This window comes from Ovis canadensis, chromosome 21 (assembly GCF_042477335.2).
Source record: "Ovis canadensis isolate MfBH-ARS-UI-01 breed Bighorn chromosome 21, ARS-UI_OviCan_v2, whole genome shotgun sequence".
In the NCBI taxonomy this organism is placed as follows: domain Eukaryota; kingdom Metazoa; phylum Chordata; class Mammalia; order Artiodactyla; family Bovidae; genus Ovis; species Ovis canadensis.
The window spans coordinates 32,897,613-32,923,463 of NC_091265.1; the positions used below are offsets into that span (position 1 = coordinate 32,897,613).

The following is a 25,851-nucleotide window of genomic DNA, read 5'->3' on the forward strand; positions in this document are numbered from 1 at the left end:
CAGTTGCTGGGCACAAGCACTCTGCCTGGAAAGCTCTTCCTTTACTTACTTCAATTCTCTGCTCAAATGTCACCTCCTCCGAGAGGCCTCCCCTGACCACCTTACTTAAAACAACACATTCATTCATCCCATCACTCCTAACCTCCTATTGTAGTAAACTTTTCTTTATAACATTTATCATCTCTTGATCTTGTTCTGCAGAGCAATTTGCTTACCTGTTTTTTTTTAAAATTTATTTTAATTAGAGACTAATTACTTTACAATATTATCGTATGTGAAATAGATCGCCAGTCCCAGTTCAATTACTTGTTTATTGATTTTTCTCCTCCACTAGAAGGTAGGCTTCTGAGGGCAAGATTTTGTCTTCCTTGCCCATCAGCAATGCTTCAACAGTGCCTGGCATAGGGTAAGCGCAAAATAAGTGTTTAATGAAAGAATCAGTGCCCGCCTCTCAATAACAGAAAACACAAGTAACTCAGTTTTCAAACAGGCGAATGATCTAAATAGATATTTCTTCAAAGAAGATATTCAAATGGCCAATAAGCACACGAGAAGAAGCTCAACATCATTAGCCATTAGGAAATGCAACTCAAAAACCACAGTGAGATATCACTTCACACCTATTAGAATGGCTGTCATCAAAAGTCAGACAATAACAAGTGTTGGCAAAGATATGGAGAAGTTGGGACCCTCTAACACCACTGGTGGGAATATAAAATGGCACAACTACTTTGGAAAACATCCCAGCAGTTCCTCAAAAGATTGAACACAGTTACCCTACAATCCAGCAATTCCAATCCCAGGTGTCTACCCAAGAGAAATGGAAACTTGTCAGCACAGAAACTTGTATATAGATGTTTGTAGCAGCATTATTTGGAAGAGCCAGAAACAACCCACATTTCCAACAGATGAATGGATAAATATGGTGCTTCTGTACTGTGCAATGTCATTCAGCAATAAAATGAAATGGAATCTTGATCTGTATTACACCATGGGTTAACCTTGGAAACATATTCAGTAGAAGAAGATAATCACAAAAGCACGTATTATATGATTCCATTTGTATGAAATGTCCAGAATAGGCAAATCTGTAGAGACGTAGATTAGCTATAGAGAAGTAGATTAGTGACTGTCCAGGGCTACAGAGTGTTGGAAGGAAATGGGGAGTGACTGTTAAATGACTATGTGGTTTCCTTTTGGAGTGATGAAAATATTCTGAAGTTTATCGTGGTGAGGGTCACACTACTCTGTGAGTATCCTAAAAGCCATTGAAGAATAAACTCTATGTGTGTGGCTTGCATCAGTTCAGTTCAGTTGCTCAGTTGTGGACAACTCTTTATGACCCCATGGACTGCAGCATGCCAGGCTTCCCTGTCCATCACCAACTCATGGAGCTTGCTCAAACTCATGTCCATTGAGTCAGTGATGCCATCCAGCCATCTCATCCTCTGTCGTCCCCTTCTCCTCCTGCGTTCAATCTTTCCCACCATAACGGGCTTTTCAAATGAGCCAGCTCTTCATGTCAGGTGGCCAAAGTATCGGAATTTCAACTTCAGCATCAGTCCTTCCAGTGAATATTCAGGATTGATTTCCTTTAGGATGGACTGGTTGAATCTCCAGCTGTCCAAGGGACCCTCAAGAGTCTTCTCCAACACCACAGTTCAAAAGCATCAATTCTTCAGCACTCAGCTTTCTTCATAGTCCAACTCTGACATCCATACATGACTACTGGAAAAATCATAGCTTTGACTGAATGGACCTTTGTTGGCAAAATAACGTCTCTGCTTTATAATATGCTGTCTAGGTTGGTCATAGCTTTTCTTCCAAGGAACAGGTGTCTTTCAGTTTCATGGCTGCAGTCACCATCTGCAGTGATTTTGGAGCCCCCCCAAATAAAGTCACTATTTCCATTGTTTCCCCATCTATATGCCATGAAGTGATGGGACCAGATGCCATGATCTGACTTTCATGGCATATATTAATATCTTAATAAAGCTGTTACTGGGCTTCCTAGGTAGCTCAATGGTTTGGTGTGTGTGTGTGTGTGTGTGTGTGTGTGTTTTAAGTCTCCTGCCAATGCTGGAGACGTGAGTTCGATCCCTGGGTCAGGAAGACCCCCTGGAGAAGGAAATGGCAACCCACTTCTATATTCTTGCCTGGAAAAATCTCATGGCTAGAGGAGCCTGTTGGGCTACAGTCCACGGGATCAATAAAGAGTCAAACATGACTTAGCAACTAAGCAACAGGAAAAGCCGTTATTACCAAAAAAAGAAAAATCAATGAATGTCCTCATTTAATATATCTATATCAAAAAGGTCAACTATGTGAAAACCAGAGAGACTCGAGCTACTCTTTTCTCAATGTTGCTGTGGAAGGTACACCAGGCACTGAGCTTCCCCGGATGAACAGGTGAACGCAGAGTTCTTTCTTGGTGAATGCTTTTTAAAAAAATGACCCTGAGAAACCTGTGAGGAGAGCTGGAGACCAAATGAGCTGAGCCCGAGAAATTTACTGCATCCTGTTTTCCAGAGACCATTTTCCCAGCATAAGTCGTAGAGACAGATGGCCCCAGACCTGCTTCTGAAAATAGCCACTGTTGAGGAGAGGAGAGCTGACTTAGTGGGAGCTGCCCAGCTTGGGGAGTAAGACCCACAGATTCAATGGGCTGGAAAAGAAGGCAGTTTGGACCCTGGAGACTGTGGTTCTGCCAAGCTCATCCCAGGAGGAACCCAAGGCAGAAGCTGTTGTATTTGCTACCTTTCTGTGTGTTTTCTTGTCTTTAAAAAAAGCTTTTTAAAAATCACATTAGCACATTTGTTCCTTGAACGAATTAGAAAAATATAGAAAAAAAAATTTATTTGGAATTCTACTGCCCTAAGGTAACAAGCCTTAATATTTTTGTTAATTATTCATACTCACATACTCATATGTAAACAGATGTCACAATTATTTTTATACAGTTTTGCCTCATGCTTTTTTAGTATTCTGTTTCCCATGTCCTTAAACATTCTTTACAAACATGGCTTATAATGTCTGCACATTAACATTCTAAGATAGTATATTCAAAAGCAGAGACATTACCGACTAAGGTCCGTCTAGTCAAGGCTATGGTTTTTCCTGTGGTCATGTATGGATGTGAGAGTTGGACTGTGAAGAAGGCTGAGCGCCAAAGAATTGATGCTTTTGAACTGTGGTGTTGGAGAAGACTCTTGAGAGTCCCTTGGACTGCAAGGACATCCAACCAGTCCATTCTGAAGGAGATCAGCCCTGGGATTTCTTTGGAAGGAATGATGCTAAAGCTGAAGCTCCAGTACTTAGGCCACCTCATGCGAAGAGTTGACTCGTTGGGAAAGACTCTGATGCTGGGAGGGATTGGGGGCAGGAGGAGAAGGGGACGACAGAGGATGAGATGGCTGGATGGCATTACCAACTCGATGGACACGGGTTTGGGTGGGCTCTGGGAGTTGGTGTGCTGCAATTCATGGGGTTGCAAAGAGTCAGACACAACTGAGCAACTGAACTGAACTATACTAAAAGGAGCTAACATTCCATTATAACCGAAATTATTTTTATCCAGCACTTTTTCTAGTCTCCTTTAACCCTCAGAATAACCCTTAGAGGTAGTGGACTACTGTTACTCCTATCTTGTAGAATGTTGGACCACGGAGGAACCTTAGGGTATTCTGGTCTAACTTCCCAAGGGGGAATGTGAGCGTCAGAGAGGTCAGAGGTCCTGCCCATAATCCCACAGCACACTGTTGACCTGCACCCAGACCTCTTGACCTCTAGTCTGTTGCAGCAAACTGTATCTGATGTGGAACTGAATCAGCACTGTCCTCAAATAGGGTGGCCACATAATTGTCCAGAGCAGGACATCTTTAGAGGAAAGGCAGGGAACTATTATTAACTGATGTGGGATCACAGACGCGCATTGAGGCTGTCACTGGCAAACTAGAATGAGAGGTCCCTCTGGCGCTCTGGCTTCAGATTTGTAGCACTTTGAAATGCTTGGCAACACTGGATTTCAACCCATTTTAAAAAACGATGGTTAACAGTTCTGCAAGCCTTTCGTAAGCTGAGACTCTGAGCCAGGCCACAGAGATGAGCAGCTGTGGTCTCTGTGGGGCAGGCTGAGCAGTTTTATCAACAGACGTGACCAACACTCACTGTTGTCAGAAGCAGGGCATGGTGTCACGGCAGTGGAGTTCCTGGTCCGCTAGCAACCTCAGAGCTTCATATCAGAAGGAGATTGCAGTTTTCCTTAATGCCCCATCCTCTGCTCAGAATTGGCTAAGATTTTACTTATTTAGTGGAGCCACTGGCTGCCTTGTTAAGAGGAAATAGATAGGTTGGCTCATGAGGAGAGAATGAATGCATTCGGTTTGGAGCTTTGTTTTTTGTTGTTTTATTTAGTTATTTGGCTGCAGCCGGTCTTCATTGCAGTGGAATCTTTTTAGTTGCAGCATGCGAGAATCTAGTTCCCTGACTGGGGATGGAACCCGGGCACCCTGCATTGGGAACATGATGGAGTCGTAGCCACTGGACCACCAGGGAAGTCCCTGCATTTGGTCTTAAGTGGAGGGGCTAGAGTATTTCCAGGAGGGAGACTGAGGAGATGAAACACAGCCAGGCTCCGCAGGAAGGATGAATCCATCAGCTCAGGGTTCCATTGAAACGACCTACTTGTTTAGGTGTCAAGGTTTTGTTTTGGTCTTTTCAGGGTGTCACTTATTGAGTAATTGCTATTTACTGGACACTATGATAAACATTTTATACACAAGCTTCTAAAACGCAGGGCTGCTAGTTAAAAGGTTATCAGGAGGCTCTTGGCCGGATCCAGGGAACTGCCTAATCCAGGGACGAGAGTGCTCCACCCTCCCCACCCCCAGAGCAACAGCGTGTGCTCTGGTTCCACTGTAGGATTCACACTTCCCCACTATGTGAGCAGACTTTGACTTTCCCCACCGGAGCCTAGATGGGGTTTAATGGAGATCAATAAGATTCCATTTGGGTGTTTAGATGGATTTCTCAGGACTGCTGAGAAAAGTGTGAAAAAGCGCATTTTGTTAATGGTCCTTTCTTTGGCAGAGTAATAAATGTATCCGTCAACTAGCCCTTCACACTTGAGTCTCACGGCGTATTCCAAAGACAGCTTAGAATGCAGAGTGCTGGAGGCTCTTTCTTGAACACCAGCTTGCCCTAGTTATAGGTTACATTTCAAATGCTAAGGAAAGCTGCTATCAATACACACAGAGGTGTGAGGGACTGAAATTGCTCTTCCTGTAGAGCTCAGGGCTCCCCTGTGATGTGCTCCTTTCATATATCACAGCTGTCTGCCCAACACGTTCCTCTGATGCGACGTCAGTAAGCGATGCATGTTGATAAAGGTGTCATTGGCAGGCTTGCAGATCTGTCGTTGTTTATTCCCCCAAACCAGCCTGTTCTTACTCTCAAAGACCTACAGCTGGAGGGATGGTAAAGGGAATCCATGTTGGCTGAGCCCTCACTTTGGGACCTCAAGGCTTCCTGCAAGCATGATACCATCCTCCCCTCAAAACCTCTTTGCTGTGGATGTTGTGACTTCATTTTTAAAAGGAGAAGACTAGGAGAAGTGAAGTGACTCACCCAAGGCTGTACAGCCAGTTATGAACCTGGGCTTTGGTCCCTGGTTTGTTCAACAGGAATCCTGTAGTCTTTCCACTTTAGATGCGTTTCAGCTGATGGACAGGAATCTCCCCCTCCAGACTCCAAACCAGGGCTGATAAATGTGTTCCACACCCCTCAGTGGGCAGAGCATGCAGTTGTGGGTTCTCCCCCAGGTCCTGTGGCCACAGACAAATGTATTCAGTTCTATAAGCCTCCGTTTCTTGACCTTGAAAATAGGCATGGGTTTTCCAGTCCGTGGTTACTGTGAAGCAAAGATCTTGTAAAAAGATCCTCCTCCCAGAGGAGGAGCTCTCTGAATGCTTGTTCCCACCCTCATCCCTTGACCACAGGGTGTCTGCCTTCTCTCACTTTATTACTTTGGTTTTTTTCTTTTCTCCACCTTTATCTACTATAAGCAGGAGCTATGCTCAAAGACCTTCTCTCCAGAGACATGCAGGGCCGCCCCCTACCCTTCTGTGGCCCCTGGTTGCTGAGGTGACGCATTCCAGATAGCCCATGTCATTTTAGCAGAGACACAGTGGGAAATTCTACAATAGCAGGTTCCTTTCAGCCGATGACCAGGATACATGGCAAGGTGACCCCAAACCCCGATTCCCTAGTCCTGCCTGTGGCATCGGGCATCCTTATCTGCCTACACATACATGCATCTGGGCCCGACCTAAAAGGCAAGCCCAGATCATGTGGACTTTCAACATCCTAGCTGAGCTGTGAGCCAATTTGAAAGGAAGTCTGGGTGCCAAAGCAGATGCCTGAAGCCTCAAGATCAAATCCTTCTAAAGTACAGTCCCGTTCTTATCACATTCCTGCTTTAAAAACCCACGTGACTCCCCACGTAAGGTCTGGTTTCCCTTTCCTTGTGTTCAAGGCCTCAACCTGTTATTCAGAGACTCATTTACTACTTCTCTCTTCACATAGACCTTTGCTGCCATAATCAAAGTCCTCTTCTTCGCTTCTGCCTTCCCTCCATCCTTTATTCATTTAGCAAATATTTGTAGTACTTTCCAAGTACCAGACACCGTGCTGGACACTGGAGAATACGGCAACAGACAAGCCAGGCTGGCAAGATGGTGGCCACAGACAAGTCCACACTACAGTATGGGAAGTGTTGCAGCAGGAACCCCCAGGAGGCATGCCAAACCCAGGTTTGGAGCATCTGGGAAGCCTTCCTGGAGGTGGTGATCTTGAGATTAAGCCTGGAGGCTGAATGGGGGCTAGTGAGACTCACAAGGGTGGTAGTGATGCAGAAAAGGGAAAAGGAAAGGAAACACTCAAGGAGGAAGAACAGCATGTACAGAACCTCAGAGGCGAAATTCTGTAGCTGTGCTCCAGGGGCTGCCCTTCAGATCAGTTCTATGCCGGTGGTGCCCTGAAGCTGTGCAGATCTGCAGACTTGGGCAGAAGAGGGAGCGGTGAGTGTGTGGAAGTCAGGGCACGTCAACCAGTCTTAGCACACTAGTGAGAAGTTACGAGACTTGAGAGGCAGAGTGATGCCAGGGAGGTTGCTTGAGACCAGGTTAGGGCTGAGGGCCTGAGACAGAGTATTCCTCCCTCTGCTGTGGATGCTCAAGCCTCCATCTCTTCATCTCTTCCCTCTGGACTCCTCTGTGGCTCCAGAAAGCCTTCCTTGGTGCCTCCAGTTGAAGTGAGCTCCCCACCCCCTCGCACATCCTCCTCTGCACTGGGCCACCTTCTGTTCTGACAGGTCCCACCCTGGCCTTGCTGAGAGCTGCGTGGGACACTCCCCCTGCCCTCCGACCAGCTCCTTGGGGGCTGTGCCTCTCATAGTCTGTACCCCCTCACCTTCTCGCCTGCTCAGGGGGCATTTAGGAAATGTCTGTGGAATGAAACAGTGCTCACCATACTTGTCTGGTCACACGCTGCTCTTATAAAGAAAAGATAAAGGTACCCCCCCTCACTTTATATACACATGTTTATCCGTACTGACATCTGCAGTTTATTGGGTGTTCACTGGCTGCCGTGCCATTCTCACGCCAGTATTCTTGCCTGGAGAATCCCATGGACAGGGGAGCCAGGTGGGCTACAGTCCATGGGGTTGCAAAGAGTCGGACAAGACTGAGCAACTAACACACATGTCATTCTCAACACATTACTTGTTTTAACTCCTTGAATCCTCAGAGCGACTCTGTAAAGTAGCTATTCTTACTTATTTTCTGCTCTCCATGACTTAGATGAGACAATTGAGTCACAAAGTGCAGGGTAAGTTGCCCGAGGTCACTGTTACAGAACTAGCAAGTAGAACAGTAGATTCAGATGTAGGGTCCAGAGCCCTTCCTTTTAATATAATCCTGCACTGCTTCTGAGGATGCCAAATTGAGACAGCAGTGCATTTTATTACATATGTTTTAAGTAGGAATGCATTATGTACATTATAAAACATTTACAAAATAGATATTAGAAGAGAGTGACATAAAAAATACTTCTAGAATGTTCTTGCACCCAGGAGATTGTTTTATGTCCCTTCCTGGGGACCACTTAAAAGATGCTGATGAATGAGAGAGAGGAAATTGACGTAGTTCCAATAGTTTCTGTATATCATGGAAACCTCATGAGTTACTGTGCACCTATTAAGGCGCTTCCCTAGTGGCTCGCCTGGTAAAGAATCCACCTGCAATGCGGGAGACCTGGGTTTGATCCCTGGGTTGGGAAGATCCCCTGGAGAAGGCAATGGCTATCCACTCCAGTATTCTGGCCTGGAGAATTCCATGGACTGTATTGTCCATGGGATCACCAAGAGATGGACATGACTGAGCGACTTTAACTTCACTTAAGGGTCTGGCACCTTGTTAGGTGCTTGAATGTTAGGTATGAATGTTCAGAGCAAACCCAGAGGCCTGGGGTGAAGCCTAGAGATTCCTTGGAAGGGAGAAGAAACAAGCATAAGGCCTGGGAGGGACTGTGCTGTTCTTAGCCCAGAATCTCCGAAGTTTGTGATGGAACAAGTTACTTAGTTCTGGAACTATTTATTTCATAAAGCTTGACAGATTTACTCAGGAAGAGGCTGTAACAAGCACCCTGGAACAACAGATCATGTTTCTTAACCTTTGTCTGAAATTCTAACAACTCAGCATGGTCTGGTCCTGGTTATCTCAAGCTCATCAGAAGCTCTGATTGGAGATTAGAAGATGTCTTTGGTTAATAAAAGATGAGGAAATGAATGTATATTTGCTTAATTAATGCAGCCTGGCTGACAAAATCTTTTCAATCCTGGGACTGAAGGGGAAGGGAAGTCTTGAATGGAATTCTTCATGGGGTGGTTTCATTCAGTTTGGTCAACATTTGTTAAGCACTGACCCTGGGATTCTGCTTACTGAAGCATGTGCTCGGATGTAGTATCTTTAGTCCTTAAAATAACTTTATTAAAGGGGAGGAGCTCCTAACTTACAATGAGAAACTGGAACACATTGACCCAAGATCATATAGTCAATAGGAGGCTAGGGCATGATGCAAACTCCTATTCTGTTGAACTTCAAAGCCTGCTGCAAGAAGGTACTGTATCCCAAGGGGGTGCATACACTTTTATATGGGAGACAGCTACAGATAACTCCAAATACACCAGAGCAAATATGATAACAGAACTAAAAGGTTAGTTCAAAGAAAAAAATGATCATCCCTGTAGTGCTATGTGGTAAGTGGTGTCAGGGAAGGGTCTCCCTAGGCTAAACTGGAAACCCTGGTTTGGACGATTTTAAGATAAGTCAGTCCATGGGGTTGCAGAAAGTCAGACACGACTGAGCAACTGAACTGAACTGAAGGTAAATCATAGCCCAGATTTTTAGGTCAACCAAAACACAGATGGAAAAGCTACCCAGAGATTGTACCTTGATCATGGATTCCTACTGCCTCAATTGCTGTTACTGAGTTTCTAATACGAACCAACCAAGTGGGATACACAGCAGCTCTATAAAATGTCACATGTGGTTGGGCTCAGGGGTTGACATGAGCGTCATGGAACCTGCACAATCCTGCCAGATTTGGTCACTGAACTGAGCGAGCCTCTCTTGGTAGACAGACCCCCCGCCCCTCCCCACAAGAATCAGCAGCTCTCTATACCACCTCTTCCTCAGGGCTCTACCAAATCTTGTGACGATGTGTCTGGGCTGCATTTTGTTTCCTAAGTGTTTGGTCTCTGAAACACTGAATGGATCTGGTTATGTTTTAAACCTTCTGTGAGTCAAGGTGGGAGAAAAGCAGCAGGCCTGGCTGTCGAGTGAATGCTTTGCCTCGTACTGTATACCCCTATATGTCTGCGCTTATGTCCCCTCTCTTGTACACGATGTACTGCACATGCCTAAAGGCCAGACACACGGAGGACAGCAAATTGCCTGTCCCCAAAGGTCCTGTCCCCAGTCGTCACCCCCTGCTTCTGAGAGTTGGGAGTGTGCCCACAAAACGATAGAAAGCTGGCATTTTAGAATCGTGGGACCCTGACACATTAGAAATCTGCAGTCAAGCCTCCTGACTTAGTGCCCCAAAACTTAGTGCTTCCAAACTCACAGGATGTTAGTGTCGTAAAAGGTATACAGTATTTTCCTCTGAAATGTTAGAATTTAAGAACGCTAGTCTGTGAAACACTTAGAATTCATCTCTTCAGACATTTATATAGTGCCTACTATGTGCCAGGTACTACGTTAGAGTCTGGAGAGATACGCAAGTGAAAAAGACTTAAGAGTTCTTGCTCTCTCAATAAGTTTGCAGAGAACGTACTTAAAATCTTAAAAGTGTCAGATTCTTGGAAAAGTTTAAGTGTGTTGGAATCCTAGAATGCCAGCGGTGAAGGGGGCGCTAGATCATTCTTTCCAGCTCCCCCCTACCTTTTATGAGGCCCAGAGGCTGTTCCAGGCATGCTGGATTAAAATCTGACTAATAAGAACATTATTTCAGTTCGCTAACATCACCGAATGGCCAGCTTCTCAGGGGCTCAGCGATCACCCAGGGTGGCTGCTCATTTTATTAGGGAGGCCACTGAAACTCAGAGCAGGGCAGCTGTGTGATAGAAGACACAGCTCGCCACCGGGACTAGACCTCAGGTTTTCAGGCCTCTCTCAGAAAACAGGCAAAGCAGGAAGGCCTTCCCCCGTGTTTCCTAGGGGCGCGCTCTTTGCAAGCTGCGCAGGAGGCCAGCTCTTCAGGAGTTTGCACCCACTTTGCCAGAGGCATCAGCCCCGCCCCTGGGCCACGTGTGCAGTAGATCACCCAGTGTTGGAAGCCCCCTCCCCCTGTTGATGCGTGTTTTATTTTGCGCACTCCCCCTCCCCGTGTGCCTCAAAACCAATTTTCATTATTTTTTTTTCTGTCTGTGTTTGTCTCTGTGGTTCGCAGGTGCTCCCTTGCATTGTTCATCCGCTTCATCAACCCCTATTGAGCAGTCCCCCTCCCCGCCCCCCTCCCCTCCGGCCAATGAGAGCCAGAGGCGGTTGCTAGGCAACGGTGTGGCCCAGCCAACCCCGGACTCAGACTCTGAGGAAGAGTTTGTCCCTAATTCATTCTTAGTTAAAAGTGGCTCCGCCAGCCTGGGGGTCGCGGCAAACGGTAAGTCCCTCTCTCTTTCTAACTTCTGTGGGTTTGTGTTGTTTTACCCTTTCGTTGGCGATGCTGGTTAATCTGCCTGCTTGGGCTGCTTGCAGGGGTGGAGGGGCCTGGCGCATGGGGAGCTCGGGGTTCTCAGGGGACCTGGCAGTCTCCATGGGCGGGGGAAGCCCGGCTCCTGCCAGGCTGCACTGCTGGGGTCTGTGGGGTTGGGGGGCTGCTGTTCCCACCCCCGTGACAGACGTTGGGCAGACAGAGTTGCAGAATAGAGATGCTCAGACAAATACCTGGAGACAGAAAAATCAGGTAGAACCTGAGTCAGGCAAAGACAGGGAGACAAAGATAGACTCGGAAAATGAAAAGTCAAAAATACCACCGATTGACTGCTTGCTGTGTGCCAGGAATTGTGCCAGCCACTGTCACTTGTTGCTTTATTGGATCCTCCTCACAACCCTGCCTAAGAGACCGGTCTCATAGTGTCTCCACTGGCCATGAGGAGGCTGAGAGAAAGGCTTCTGGCATTTTGGGAAGTTCTTAAGGTTTCACACTGCCTGGAGACGGGGCCCTGGAGCCCAGGCAGCTGCAAGGCTGAAAGCTGACTGCAGAGAGAGCCACTGGGCTTGAGCAGGAAACTTCCTCTTAGAATCCTGCCCTGACTCTCTTAAGGAGAGGAGGTGTGGGAGGACTCAGTGCAAGACCTCCAGGCTGGCCAGGAGCTTGCAGACTCAAGAGTTAGCATCTGGTCAGGTGCTATGTGACCTGGGCCAATGTACTCGCAGCCTCTGTGTCTGGCCGTGACTAGTCCACTTCTTTGCAAGAACTCGAAGCCTGGAGGGGATTCAAGCCTACAGAGGGGGGTGATATATATGAGATAACCTGGGATCTCCCCGATGGACCAATATGTCCTGATTATCAAAGAAGAGGAAAGAAAATGAGACTCTCTCCACTTAACATTGTAGCTTGTGTGTTGATTTTGCAAACATTTATTAGTAAGTGCCTGTGCGGCACTAAATTCCGGTCCAATTCTGGAAAAGGCGGCAAAGATTCAGAGAGAATAGGCAGGACTAATGGGCTCTGCAGTCAGACATCTTTGCATTAACCATAAGCTTTATTGCTGTGGAATTTCAGACAGGGCACATTGCCTCTAAGCTTTTCCTCAAGCAAGTATAACATGGGCATTGTGGTACCCAGCTCATGATGAGGGCTTGTCACAGGGCCTGGGATAGAGTTTAGTAAAGGTTAGTCATGGCCACAGTCACCGCCCACCTCCCTCCAGGGAATTTATAGACAGCCTGTGTGTGAAAGCTCCCAGCACACTGCCTGGCCCTTAGTAATACTCAGAAGAGTCAGACTCCTTATCTCTTAGGATCATTACAGCCTAAGGTGATAAAGGAGGTGGGAATCTGGTGTGGGGGTGACTCTGGAGAAGAGCCTCCAGTCTGCCCTAGAGAATCAGGAAATGTTTCCTAGAGGAGGCCTTCCCTGGACCTGAAAGAAAAAGTAGGGTGTGTCAGATGGAGATAACCAATGGCTTTAATAACCCAGGATATTCTGGGCAGAGGGAAAACATAGACAAAGGACCCAGGGTAGGGAGCTGCTGGGATCCTGGCGCCAGCTCCTGGGCTCTCTTTGAAAACCAGACAGATCTTTGGCCTTGGTGGTTCTCTTCTGGCAGGATCTTGAGCCCTGCATCTTCTGTGACCAAGAGCAAAGCCGTCCTCCAGGGCCTTTTCCTTCTGTGCTCCCGAGAGGCGTGGCACTGTCCTTTTGGTGGTTCAGTATCATTACACCTTTATACCTTTTAGCTACCCTTGCTTTAAACTGTGCAGAGAAATAGGGACCTGGGAATGGTTTCAGGCCCAGCTCTATGGCTTACTGGCTATTTATCCTTACAGGACAATCACTGTCCTTCTTCAGGCCTCAGTTTCCCTATCTTGCCAACAATGGAGCAATTTCTAAGGTACTCTAATTTTCTGAGTGTTGTATGGGTGCTGACAGGTGTGCCAGTCAGTAGCCTTCTTAAGCTTACTTGGAAAAATATGTATATACATTGGGACATTTTTTGTTCATTTCTAAATAAATAAGCCTTGTAGGTAAAAGAGAAGGCAGGAGATTAAAGTCCTTAATCTCTCCTCTTGCTAATTAACTGAACAAGAGCAATCATACTGTTGAAAGTTCTGCAGCAGACTGATGGCATTATTGCATTATTGATGTGCAGGGAACATGGGGGACTTCAGCCTACAGCTGTCTGCTCAGGTTCGCTCCTCTTTACTCCGGCTCCCAGGGGACTTAGAGACACTTCAAAGTCCTTCCCTGGGGCCTTGCTCTGAGTGTGCCACTTTAAAGTGAAAAGTGCAAGTGTTAGTCACTCAGTCTTATCCAGCTCTTTGCAACCTCATGGACTGTAGCTCACCAGGTTCCTCTGTCCATGGAATTTTCCAGGCAAGAATACTGGAGTGGGTTGCCATTCCCTTCTCCAGGGGCACTTCCCAACCCGGGGATTGAAGCTCGGAGTCACTCTAAAGGTTGGTAATGAATGTGTCCGGTGCCTGAAGGGAGAGTCTCGGCCCTTGGTGATCTGCTGCTCTGGGTTTGGTGGGTCACAGGTGTCACCCTGCCTGCCACCTTCCTGTGCCCCAAAACCCCAAAGCTAGGGGTCTTCCGTGATCCCAAGGACCTGCTGCCATTGGCACAGACCCAGCCCAACAAGTGAGGAGGAGTAGCCCCTGCTCCACAGTGGGCCCAATACTTGTTAAGTTTTGTTTCATTGTTTTTTCATGAAAAAGTGTGAAATTGTTTTAATGGAATCATCTCTGTTGCTTCTGTCAGTTATAAAAGTAATAGTGCTTGCTAACTCAAACAGTGCAGAGGGTAACAAGAGAAGTCCTCTTGTAACTCTTCCTCCCAGAGGTATCCACTTTTAACAGTTTGGTGCAGGGCCTTACAGATGCCTTTTAGGGAGTGAAAATTAGTGAGTAAATACATGAAGGGAGGAGCAAGCAGTGCCTGAGGGCCACAGTGTAGCCAAGAGACCAGGCGTGCATGCTGAGTCGCTTCAGTCGTGTCTGACTCCTTGCGACCCTGTGGACAGTAGCCCACCAGGCTCCCCACTATCCACAGGATTCTCCAGGCGAGAATGCTAGAGTAGACTGCCATGCCCTCCTCCAGGGGATCTTCCCGACACAGAGATCGAACTCGCATCTCTTGTGTTTCCTGCACTGACAGGTGGGTTCTTTACCACTAATGCCACCTGGGAGGCCCAAGAGAGCAGGCCTGTAGTCAAGCCTTCTGAAATCGGGCCCCAGAGATTCGACCCTGGGCACAGGACCTTAAACCCCAGAGCCTCAGCTGCAGCGCAGGTGAAGTGGGGAAACCCTTCTGGGGTCACTATCTCCCTTCCCTGTCTGCACACCTCCATTCCTTTCCACCAAGTGAAGGCTTTAAAGCCCACCCGACAAAGTAGATTAATTGCTGTGGCTTCTTTAGAGGCCTACTTCCCCAGGGGCATCTTTGAGAAAGTACTTTAAATGACAAAGGCAGCCCCTCAGGCTCCTGGAGGGTGAAAATGAAGTTTCCTCTGGCCGGAGCTGACTCAGCACCCTCCTCTGAGGGCTGGCCCTTTGGGAGGCAGCCTTCTGGGAGCCAGGCTGTGTGCTCCACGGGTTCCCGGAGGCCCTCTGCCTCCAGCTGCGTCAACTCCTGCCCCGGCTGCGATCCCAGGCCTTGGGCTCCCCAGAACCAAGCTGCTAAAATCCCCATGTAAAGAGCAGGGAGGCCACGTGGGGCATCACAGAACAGGAAAGGAAGCAGCTCTCTTCTGTCATCAAAATCCTAATCCACTCCAGGGATAACCATCTAGAAGTCACTGATAGATACAAAGAAAGATTTCACTAAGATAACAACTTGTCACAGCTGAGGAGCTAAGGAAGTGGTTAGGATTAAGTAGATCTTTGTCCCTATCCCCACAGAAACTTTTCAAAGGAAATATTAAATGTGCCGTCATCTGGTGGCTCAAATGGTAAAGAATCTGCCTGCAATGCAGGAGACCCGGGTTCAGTCCCTGGGTCAGGAAGATTCCCCTAGAGAAGGAAATGGCAACCCACTCTAGTATTCTTGCCTGGGAAATTCCATGGATGGAGGAGCCTGGTGAGCTGCAGTCGATTGCAAAGAGTCGAACACGACTCGATGACTAACACTTTCACTTTTTTTCAAAGTCTAAAGTAGAAGGATTTTAAAAGCTCGTTGGTTAATATTTAACAGGGGCAGAAAATAAATAGCTCAGAGAAGGCTGTCCGCTTCTCAAAGCTGAGGTGAGACAGGAACAGTGGGAGAATTTGCATGTGATGAGCAGCTCTGGTCTGTCGTTCCTTTACATGCATTATCTTTTTTGAGCTTCTGTTTGTCTCTGTTCAGCAAACTGAGGCTCCAGAGAGGGTCAGGGGCTTGCCCATGGCTTCACTGCTCCTAAAGGGCATGCAGAGACCCATACTCAAGCCTACTTGATTTTCGGGCCTCAATTTTCTTCCTTTACCCCCAATTTTCTTGTGTTGTTTTCAGTACCAGATCCTGTTATTTCCGTGTCTTTTTAGTAGGAAGCTGAAGAAGATAAGGGAAAGTCCACCAAAGAAAAGCTGATTAAAAAAAAAAAAATTACTAGTTGTACTCACCTCACAAACCTTGATGAAGCCTCTAGTATGTGAGAGATATGTAATCTCGCTGAATCATGGGAACTCATGGAATCTCGCTGAATCTTCCTCTCTATCTTGTGTCATGCCTATCTTTAGTCTCATGGAGGCAACAGCAGGCAATAGAGGTTAAGTAACTTCCCCTAAATCACACAGCTTCTAAGTCGCAGAAGCAGATCTGATTCCCAGGTTTGTTTGAAACCGGAGTGAAACCTTTCCCTTGTTCTTTGGTGAGGACTATGGGAGTTTCAAAGATGAATCAGGTCAATGATTTAGACACTAAATTTTGCTGCTGCTCCTTGAAAGCCAAGCCCTGGATGCTGGGCGATCCTTGGCCTTTTTTTTTGTTGTTGTTCCCTTTTCCCCCTGCTCCAGGCCTCACCAGATTTCCCAGGCTGGTCCCACTGGTCAACATCACTGATGTTTGGCAGTTTCATTGACTTTCTCAGGTCTTAAGCAGCTGGGCTTATTTTGTTTTGACTTCCAATCCGGCGGAGGAGTGTTTATTTTTCTTTCTAAATGAGAAACACTGCTATGTATGTGAGCTCCTTCCAAAAGTGTTTTCTTAAAACACAACAAAAAATTCAACTCAATTTAGAACCTATCCCGATTCCCCTGAGGGAGTCTGCCAGGGTCCTGTTAAGTCAGTTTGTGAAATCACAAAGCAAAATTGTGCCTGTTTCCTACTATGGAGACGTATGCAATGAGGCTTTTGTCTCCTTTCTCGGTGAATTTCATGGAACCTGAGTTAGTTGTTCCATGCCAACTGCAGGTACTTGGGGGTCTGTATGATGCCCAAGACCCAAGGGTTGAGGACATAGGAGCATGTGAAGTTTTCAGGCATTTTTGTTCACCACCAGCTCTCTTGCCTCAAAAGACTCTTGTTGGTAAATAAATTCTTACACCAGCCACGTCAAGAATGTAAGTCCTTAACTCCTAAGAACAAGACAAATTGATTTCTTCCCTCTCTCCTGCCTTCATCCACGATGACATTTGAAATGTTTGTGGATGTTTTCCTGATGAATGAGGGGTAACAGGCACTGACTCTTAAGCATAAATATCCTCTGAAATAGGTATTTAATTCATAGGGTCAAAAATCCCTTGAATGAAGCCCTTGGAGTTGCATTTTAGAATCTAGGAATTTTTAGATTTAAGGAATAAAATTCAGTACACATACTGTGTCTTTCTTAACATTCTGACTGCTGGGCAAGCCCACGGTAATCAAATACCTTGATATTTCTGCAGTCAGACATATGAACAGCTACACTGGTGACATTTAAAAAAAAAAAAAGGACTCTGAGATCCATGTCTGTTCAGGTCAGGCTTCGCAACCAGAACAGTTTTGATAAAACTTTGTCTTAGAAAAGAAAAACCTCTCAGTCTTAAGAGTTTTGAGTTTTTTTGGAATGGTGGCTTAACGATGGTGATCCTGAATTGCGCCTTTTCTTAAATGGGTGGAAGGGGTCCCATGATTCAGAAAGGCTCATAACAGACAATCATAGAGATAACCAGAAAACTTAGTAACTAGAAGGGAAGCTACAAGGGAGACCTGGGTTTGATCCCTGGGTTGGGAAGATCCCCTGGAGAAGGAAATGGCTACCCAGTCCAGTATTCTTGCCTAGGAAATCCCACGGACAGAGGAGCCTGGTGGGCTGCAGTCCTTGGGGTCACAAAGAGTCGGGCACAACTGAGCGACTGACGCTTACTTACTTAGAAGGCATGATACAGGTGCAGACTGCTGACTGGGCAACTCCACATTTATCTAACATGAGTGCTTGGAAAGACCAAGCCCCTCGAGTGTAGATGTGGGGGTTCAGGAGGCCAGTGCCAGCAGGTTGGCTGACTGGCAGGCCTAGGAATTCAGGAGGTGAGAGGCCAACTTCTCTCTTCTCCAAAGTCTAGAACTTGGAGACTCTGAGTAGGAACCTCCCCTGACAGCCCCTTCGGGTGTATGGACAACCCCCGCCCCCACCTTTCTTTGCTGCCTTGCTGTCTTCTATACAAACCCCTCCTTGACAGTCTAGGGACCTGGTTATTCCCAAGTCTGATTTCCAGGTTCAACCACTGATTCCTTGAGGCAGGCCTTGTCTGACGTTGTGTCTGCAGAGCTGAGCATATATAGGTGTTGCAGTCAAAACTAGGAAAAAAAAGTTGATATCCTTTCTTCTCTTTTACCAGCTCCCCTCATCCCACCCCACCCCCCAACACCACACACACACACACCCACCCACACACAAGCACCCTGCTAGGAATGGTGCAGTGGGCCGCATGGGGGATATAACCGGAGACCCACAGAGAGGATTTGCCCCAGGGCAGAGTCAAGGGTCAGTGTACAGCCCCAGACTCCAGGGCCCTGTCCGCCTCAGCAGGTACTTCCCTCCGCTAGGACGGCTCTCACTTGCAGCCTCCCTCCAGGGGCGGGCGGCTGTGTCCCCCAACGTGGGAGCAGTGGGGACAGCCACACAGGGGTCACTTCCGGTTTTCGTAGGGTCCACAAAGCCCTTTTTCATAGGTTACCTCAGGCCGACTCAGGTGATTCTAATTTAATCGCCACGTTGGCTCTCTTAGGACGTAAGGCTTCTTCCCGACCTTGCAAAATAAACAGGTCACATTCTGAGTTAATGTAACCAAACGTCCTGGGAGAACCAGGGCCCTCTAATTAGTCACTCACGTGACACGATCGCAGACTCTTTGCAGCTCCCTTTCCACATTAAAAGGGACAGAAATAACATTTTTGGTGTCTGGCTTGATTAGACATAGGAATTCCTAGACCACCCCTCAAGGAAGGCACGGTAGCCCTGTGTCTGGACTATTTCCACCTGGAAACTAGACCTGGATTGTGTCCCTGTGGGAGTGTTTGTGGCTTGCTCCCTGGGGCCCTCGTGGACACCAGGCCACATCTTCAGGCATCTCCCGACAGTTCGGGGCACAGACTATTGAAGAGGCGCCAGGAGGAAAGCTAAGGAAAGCTTGGGAGAGTAGTGTGCCTCACGCTTTGGTAACCCTGGCACTCCCCAGGCGCGTTCACATCCACCATCTCCCGGGGCCCAGAGCTCACGGCATGAGGTTGGCCGAATGTGGAGAACCACCAGGCCGGAGGGAGGGCAGAAGCTGGGCTACCCCTCTGACTGTGCAGCTTTGGGCCAGTTTTAGATCTGCCCTCAGCTGGTTGATCCACACTCCGAGGCCCACCGCCATCCACAGAAGCTGAGTTTTCCAGCTGTAACTGCTCCTGAAATAAGCCTCCTGGTAATCTCGCCTGAGTCGTCCGGGAAACCTACTTAGGGAGAAGTGTGCGCCTTGGGACAGCAGCCCTGCCTTCTGAGCCCAACTCTGCATCCGACCTGCGGCGTGACCCCCACCTGCCCAGTCCTTTGATTCCTTGGCTGTCTCGTCGGGGCGGTGGGAGGACTTGGTTAGATCAGCATTCCCCAGGCTGGTTCCTTTGTATGTCACTATTAGAGTCTGCGCTAGAGCAGGGCCCACCTCCATGCCATTTCCTTGCCTTTAAACTGCCTCCTTTCTTGAACTTTTTCTTAAGCTAAGTGAATCTATTTTTAAAAGGAAATTGTATATTACTGCGACAATTTACTTGACATAAATAGAGGGTAGCTGTAAAAAATAAATACTGTGGTGGTAAGATAAAGCCCGCTCTAGAACGCCCAGCAGAGATTTGCTTCTCTTTGTTAAAGAGGGACATTGGCAAGTGTTAGGTGTTAAAAACCTACCAGTACCAAACAGAGACTTCCTCCTCCTCATCAGAAGCTTTCAAGAGGATGGAGGCTATCCTACATGAGAGCAAATAGCTCACTCATTCACCACTTAAAACCATGTCCGTGGGACCCATGGTTCTGTGGCTCTTTCTAGAACTCTGGGTAGGCTTTCAATGCTATACCCTACGGCCTGCTCACCTTGAGAGTAAATATCTCTTGCTGTTCCCAAAACCCCCTGTCCTTCCCCTTCCTAAGTGTGGTCTTTTCTAAGCGAGCTGTTCCCACCTTCCCCTCCTGCCCTCTGCCTCTGTCCTCAGGTCTGAACTGGGTGGTTTGCGCTCAACTGGATTCCCCGTTACTGGTTAACAGCTCCCAGCTTAGACCAGGAACCCAAGTGGCTTCCGCTTCTCCCCTGCCTCTTCTTTCCCTTCTCCTCCCTCTTCTTCTGAACTGTCATTGTTGATATAGGTGTTTGAGATCGAATGACTTAAAAAACATTCCCTCTGCTTTAAATGGCCTAAAAGGACTGAAGCCAGAAGGAAAACAGAAATGGCGCCATAGGGAGCCATGGGACAGAGAGGCTGTGGAGGCCTGCAGGTCCTTCGTGTGCTGTGTGCCCTTGGGAAGCATGCCCAGCCACTCTGGGTCTCAGCCCCCTGATCTGTAAAAATGGATATTGGCTTTAATAGTACTTTACAGAATTGTTGTGTCTGTGGGAAACTATGAGCAAGCCTTCTAACATAGTGATTGCTGCATAAGAGATGCGCAATGAATGTTCACGTCCTCACTCCCTTCTCCAGAACCCAGAAGGTTTTGGCAGAAGTCTCTGGAAGGAAGGCAGATTCCTACACTCTCACCACCCCTCCCAGGCCTGGAAGAAGTACAACAGTGAACAGCTCTGTCCTGGAGGCCTGAGCTTTAATCCCCCTCCCCCTCCTGGATGATTTGCAGAGATTTAGGGTGGGAGAGTGAGCCCAGGCACCAGCTAAACAAACATAGCATGGGGTCCTAGAAACAGAGCCCCCACCCTCTATGTGGGGCTCCCTGCACTGCTGCCGTTTCCCCAGAGTTCCTGGAACCACGTGTGATACTCAGGACCAGATCAAACACAGTGATGCCTTTTCCTTCTGGTCAGTGGGCCTCCCCCCCTTCTTCCCCCCTCCCCTAGTTGAAAGGAGAAGGAAATGACTGGTAATTCATTTACACTTCACTCCCTCTCTCCTGAACGGATCGTATTTCTGCAAATAACTCTGGGAAGCTGTTGCACCGGCTAACAATAATACATATATTTGTACTTCCAGAAACCCCTTTTTGGTTACCACAGCAGAGGCTGTGGGAGCATCTACGCCTGATAGGAGCCAAGTTCCTGCCCCTGTTAACTGTGTGACCCCCCCTCTCGCTCAGTTGCCCATCTGTAAAGCAGGCATATGGATAGCAGTCTGGGGTCGATGCAACCGTGAGACGGGATAACATCTGAGACACTGAGCTTACAGGGGATGCTGAGTGTTGACTGGTCTCCCCTTCTAATCTGGGGCAAAGAATGGAATTTGTTTCCAGTCGGTGAGAAGGGTTTCTGATCAGAATTGCTGTTGTGATCACTTCCCTGCTGTCGTGGGCTTCCTAGGTGGTGCTAGTGGTGAAGAACCCGCCTGTTAATGCAAGAGACTTAAGAGATGCAGGTTCAATCCCTGGGTTGGGAAGACCCCCTGGAGGAGGCCATGGCAACCCATTCCAGTATTCTTGCCTGGAGAATCCCATGGACAGAGGAGCCTGGTGGGCTGCAGTCCATGGGGTCGCAAGGAGTCAGACACAACTGAAGCGACTTCATGTGCACACACGCACGTGCTGTCAACCGGAGAATAAGCAAAGGATGGAAGCTGAGATAATCCTTGCTAGTTTTGCAAGATCCTGCTCCCCTTTGCCGCAGTGTTTACGACTATCTCCTCTCTCCTCTGGACCACTGCAGTAGCATTCTCGGTGGTCTCCTCCCTGCCTCCCATCTCTCCTTTAATCCATCTCCGCTGTCCCAGGGAGATCTTTCCAGAGTGCCTGCAGGAACTCTTCTTGTTTCCCACCCTGGGGACTCAGGATCCATTTCCTCAGATGGAGCCAAAAGACCCTTCTTCACAGAGGCCCTCCTGCCCTCTCAAGCCGCTTGCTTCTGTGGTCCTACTAGGGACCTATGACCGCAGCACACTAAAATGGTTTTTAAGGGGACAGAGGACAATCCTGGCCCCAGGACAGGGCCTGTGATGAATAGCTGACCATCTTGGGAGCAAAGCCTTCAGAACACAACTCATTGATTTAGAGGGAGAGCTGCTGAAGCTCTTTCTGATTTGGAATGATATGGGAAGAAATGAAGCACGTTTGCCCTTCAGAACCAATTCAGTTCAGCAAATTACTATTAAAGACCTACTGTGTGCCGGGGCCCAGGGTGAATAGAAAGCATCGGCTTCTCCGTTGGATATTGAGGAAAGAGGTGCACATCTGAGCAACTCCGCCCTAAAACAGGCATCAGTGAGGGCAGCAAGGCAGGGGGCAGGGTGCCAGGGTGTGGGGCTGCAGAGCTTTCATGCAGACTGGGAGGCTCAGAGGCTCATCCTGGAGAAAGAGGGGAACTCTCAAAGAGCTCTGCCCAGAAGCAAGCTGTAGTTTGATGGCTCTTTAGGCCTACAATGGACTGAATTGTATCCCCTCCCCCAAATTCATAAGCCCTAACCCACCATGTGGCCGTATTGAGGAAAGGTCCTGTAGGGAGGTGACTGAGGTTCTATGAGATCTTAAGGGCAGAGCCCTGATCTGAAGAAACTGGTGTCCTTATAAAGGAGGAAGAGGCACCAGAGCGAGCTCACTCTCTCTCCCCTCAGACATCCGTTCGCTCATTCATCCATCCATCCAGCAGACTTTTCCCAGGCTCGTGCTGTGCGTGGGGTCCTGTGCTGGGGAGTTCTGACCAGACCTGTTCTGTTTCTTCCGTGTGTGGCCACGGGGTAGGGGACAGAGGAGGGGGGCTGCACTGGGCCGTGGTGGAGGGCGAGGCTGGCTTCTTCTCAAGCTAAGGCCCCGTGCCCCGCTTCCTGCCTTCCCACTATCAGGGAGCAGCCTCTTTACGAGACTCAATTTTCCTGGGGTGTGAGGTGGGCGTGGAGTGAGCGGCGTGGACTGAAGGCAGGTGTGCTGCTCTGCACACCTCTCATTCAGAGCCCATCACGGGGGTGGCCGTGGCAGGCACAGCCTCGGGAACCAGAACGGGCCCAACACGCCTTGGGATTGGGCGACAGAGGACCGAAGCCCGTGACTGTGTGCCTGCAGGGCGCCGGGTGCTGTGCTAGCTGCTCCTCCCGCCCCTCGCTCCCGAATCCGTCCGGCTGACGGGCTCTGGAAGAGCGTAGGTTTGAATGTTGACTCCGCCACGGCCAGCTGAGATGTGCAGCGCATGGTGAACCTCTCTAGTTTTCCTCATGTGTAAAACAGGAGTCATAACAGTATCTACTTTGTAGTGTTGTTAGAATTCAGTATGAAATCATGTATGCGAAGCACTTATCAAAGTGCTAGTTTATTATAAAGTTTTAAATGAAAGAAAATGTGTAAATGGAAATCACTATTACTGTGATCCTTATTGTCCTGGTTATTATTTCATGGAACATGGCCTCAGAAAGGCTCGGTCCCCTGCCCAAGGCCACACAGGTAGGTAGGAAGGGGCATCCTGCATCCCGAAGCAGGAATGCCTGGCCCAGACATCCTCTTCCCCCCAGGCTGCCCCTCCTCCCTGACAGCCATCACCCCTCTTTCCTGACAATCCCCAGAGTCTTGGGAAACCTCCCCAAGAGATCAGAGATTTCTTTCGCCCTCACCTTCCCACACCCCACCTCCCACCCCCCACACCAAGCAGAAGGCTGCAGACACATTTTGGCAGCAGTCCCTGACCCCTGGCCAGAACATCCCAGAATGGAAATTGCTGAGTTGCACTCCTGCTCTTAGCTCTTTTAGGATGCCCCTGTTGGGCCCCTGCAAGGGTGACAAGATGATGCATGAGGTCCGGCTAAGAAGCTTATTTGTCTGAGCTGGTGATGGCTGTTGTCCTGAGTTGGGTTAATGGTAAGGGGCAGTGGCCCTTTAAAGCCTGGACAATGGGCAAGCTTCTCAGGTCACCGAATCACTCAGCAAATGGCCCGAGTCCCTCGGAGCCCAGAGGCCTCAGCCCCCCTCCTCTGTGCTAACCCTATTCTTCATCTCGTGATGAAGCCACCCCCACTTAGCAGGGAGGAACTCTCGGAATAATGGGGGAGAAAGACTCAAAGAGCATTCGAGTGACAAAGGACTTCACAGGAGGAAACTGAGACAGAGACGGGACAAGAGATCATTTAAATCTGGCTTCCCACTCGGCCTGTGCCTTCCCAGCTCTGCACCCCCGGATGCATCGAGCCCACAGTGACTAGACAGTTTGCCCAGCAACCCTTTCACCCCTGAAACCTAACACTACAGATTAGAGCTCAGGTGTCTTAGGGAAGCAGTCAGGACCTCTGAGAATCTACCCCTTTCCCTCCTTCTTGACCCTCTCTCACCCTCCCCAGAGCTCTGACTGCAGTAGGTTCATCAGGTCCCTTCACACCCTCCTTCAACCAAAGCAGCTTCCTTTTATCAGATGCCTACATTTGCTTCTGAGCAAGATCCTCTTACCTAGACATGTGTGGATGTGAGAGTTGGACCACGAAGAAGGCTGAGCATCGAAGAACTGCTACTTGTGGAACTGTGGTGTTAGAGAATACTGTCGAGGGTCCTTTGGACAGCAGGGAGATCAAACCATTCAATTCCAAAGGAAATCAACCCTGAATATTTATTGGAAGGACTAATGCTGAAGCTGAAGCTCTAGTGCTTCGGCCACCTGATGCAAAGAGCCAACTCTTTGGAAAAGACCCTCGTGCTGGGAAAGATTGAAGGCAAAAGGAGAAGGGGGTGGCAGAGGATGAGATGGTTAGATAGCATCATTGACTCAGTGGGCATGAATCTGAGCAAATTCTGGAAGATAGTGAACAGAAAAGTACGAAAAATACTGATTGAAATCAACCCTTTCCTGAGAGGAGTTTGGGGGAGCATGAAAACATGTATATGTATGGCTGAGTTATTTTGCTCTGCTTCTGAAACTTTTACCACATCGTTACTTGCCTATACCCCAATATAAAATAGAAAGTTAAAACAATCCACCCCTTCCTGTGTGAAGGGATGCAGAGCTGGACTTGAAGCCAGGTTTTCTGATTCCCAGTTCTGACTTTCTCGCAGCATTTGGACTCACTGATGCATGCTACAGAGATTTCTTAAACACCTGCTGCGTGCCTAACACTGAAGTAGGTCCCCGCCTATGGCCCGAGTAATATGAAGGCCCTGCCGTCTAGGAGGGGCCCAAGTGCTAACATCTGGTCTGATGGAAGCATGAGACCTGCCCACTGACTTTGGCATCTCGATGGCCCCTGGTGAGCTTGGTGAAGGCATTTTTAGGGCGCAGAGGAGGTTGGATGGGAGTTCAGAGGGCAGAAACAGCTCAGATGTCTGATTCTAAGAGATTGGTCTTTGTGTCACAGATTGCTTACAAAGAAAAATTTACAGTGAGGAGATTAGGAATCATCACCTTGACAAGTGACCAAACTTCATTATTATAAAGCAGCAAGAAGTGCATTCCGCCACGCATGAGATGCACTTGCCTAAAACATTTACACTGAGTCTAATTCTGAGAAAGTAACACATCCGATTCTCTGGCCAACTGATGCGAACAGCCAGCTCATTGAAAAAGACCCTGATGCCGGGAAAGACCGAAGGCAGGAAGAGAGAGAGCAGCAGAGGATGAGAAGGCTGGATGGTTAGCACCGATTCAGTGGACGTGAACTTGGGTCAACTCCAGGAGATGGTAAAGGACAGGGAAGCCCAGAACGCTACAGTCCATGGAGTCACAAAGAGTTGGACACAACTTAGCTACTGAACAACAACAACAACACATCCAGAATATAGGATAGAGAGTCCGAGGGGCAACTGGCCTGAACTTACAAAAAGGTTAATATCATGGGGAAAAAAAGGGATAGAAACAGCTGAGGTGGGTGGGATGTTCCTCTAGATTAAAAGAGACACACGAAAAAGGTAACAGCCAGATGTAACACGTGAATCTTGACTGGACCCTAAGTTGTTTTTTTTTTTAAGACTGTAAAGATGTTTGGGGAAGAATTGGGGAATTTTAAAAATATGGTATA

The 25,851-nt window shown here is 48.1% G+C and overlaps 1 protein-coding gene across 4 annotated transcripts in view; it reads left to right on the top strand.

The window, feature by feature from the left end:
• TENM4 (teneurin transmembrane protein 4) overlaps window positions 1–25,851 on the top strand; it is an 844,684-nt gene that overhangs the window by 509,429 nt on the left and 309,404 nt on the right. For 3 of the 4 annotated variants that reach the window (XM_069564905.1, XM_069564907.1, XM_069564906.1), the window contains one exon: window positions 11,008–11,217. The exons of the other annotated variant lie outside the window; for it this stretch is intronic. In XM_069564905.1, the coding sequence (XP_069421006.1) occupies window positions 11,008–11,217 (210 nt within the window). The remainder of the gene's footprint in view (window positions 1–11,007; window positions 11,218–25,851) is intronic. 4 annotated transcript variants of the gene reach the window in all.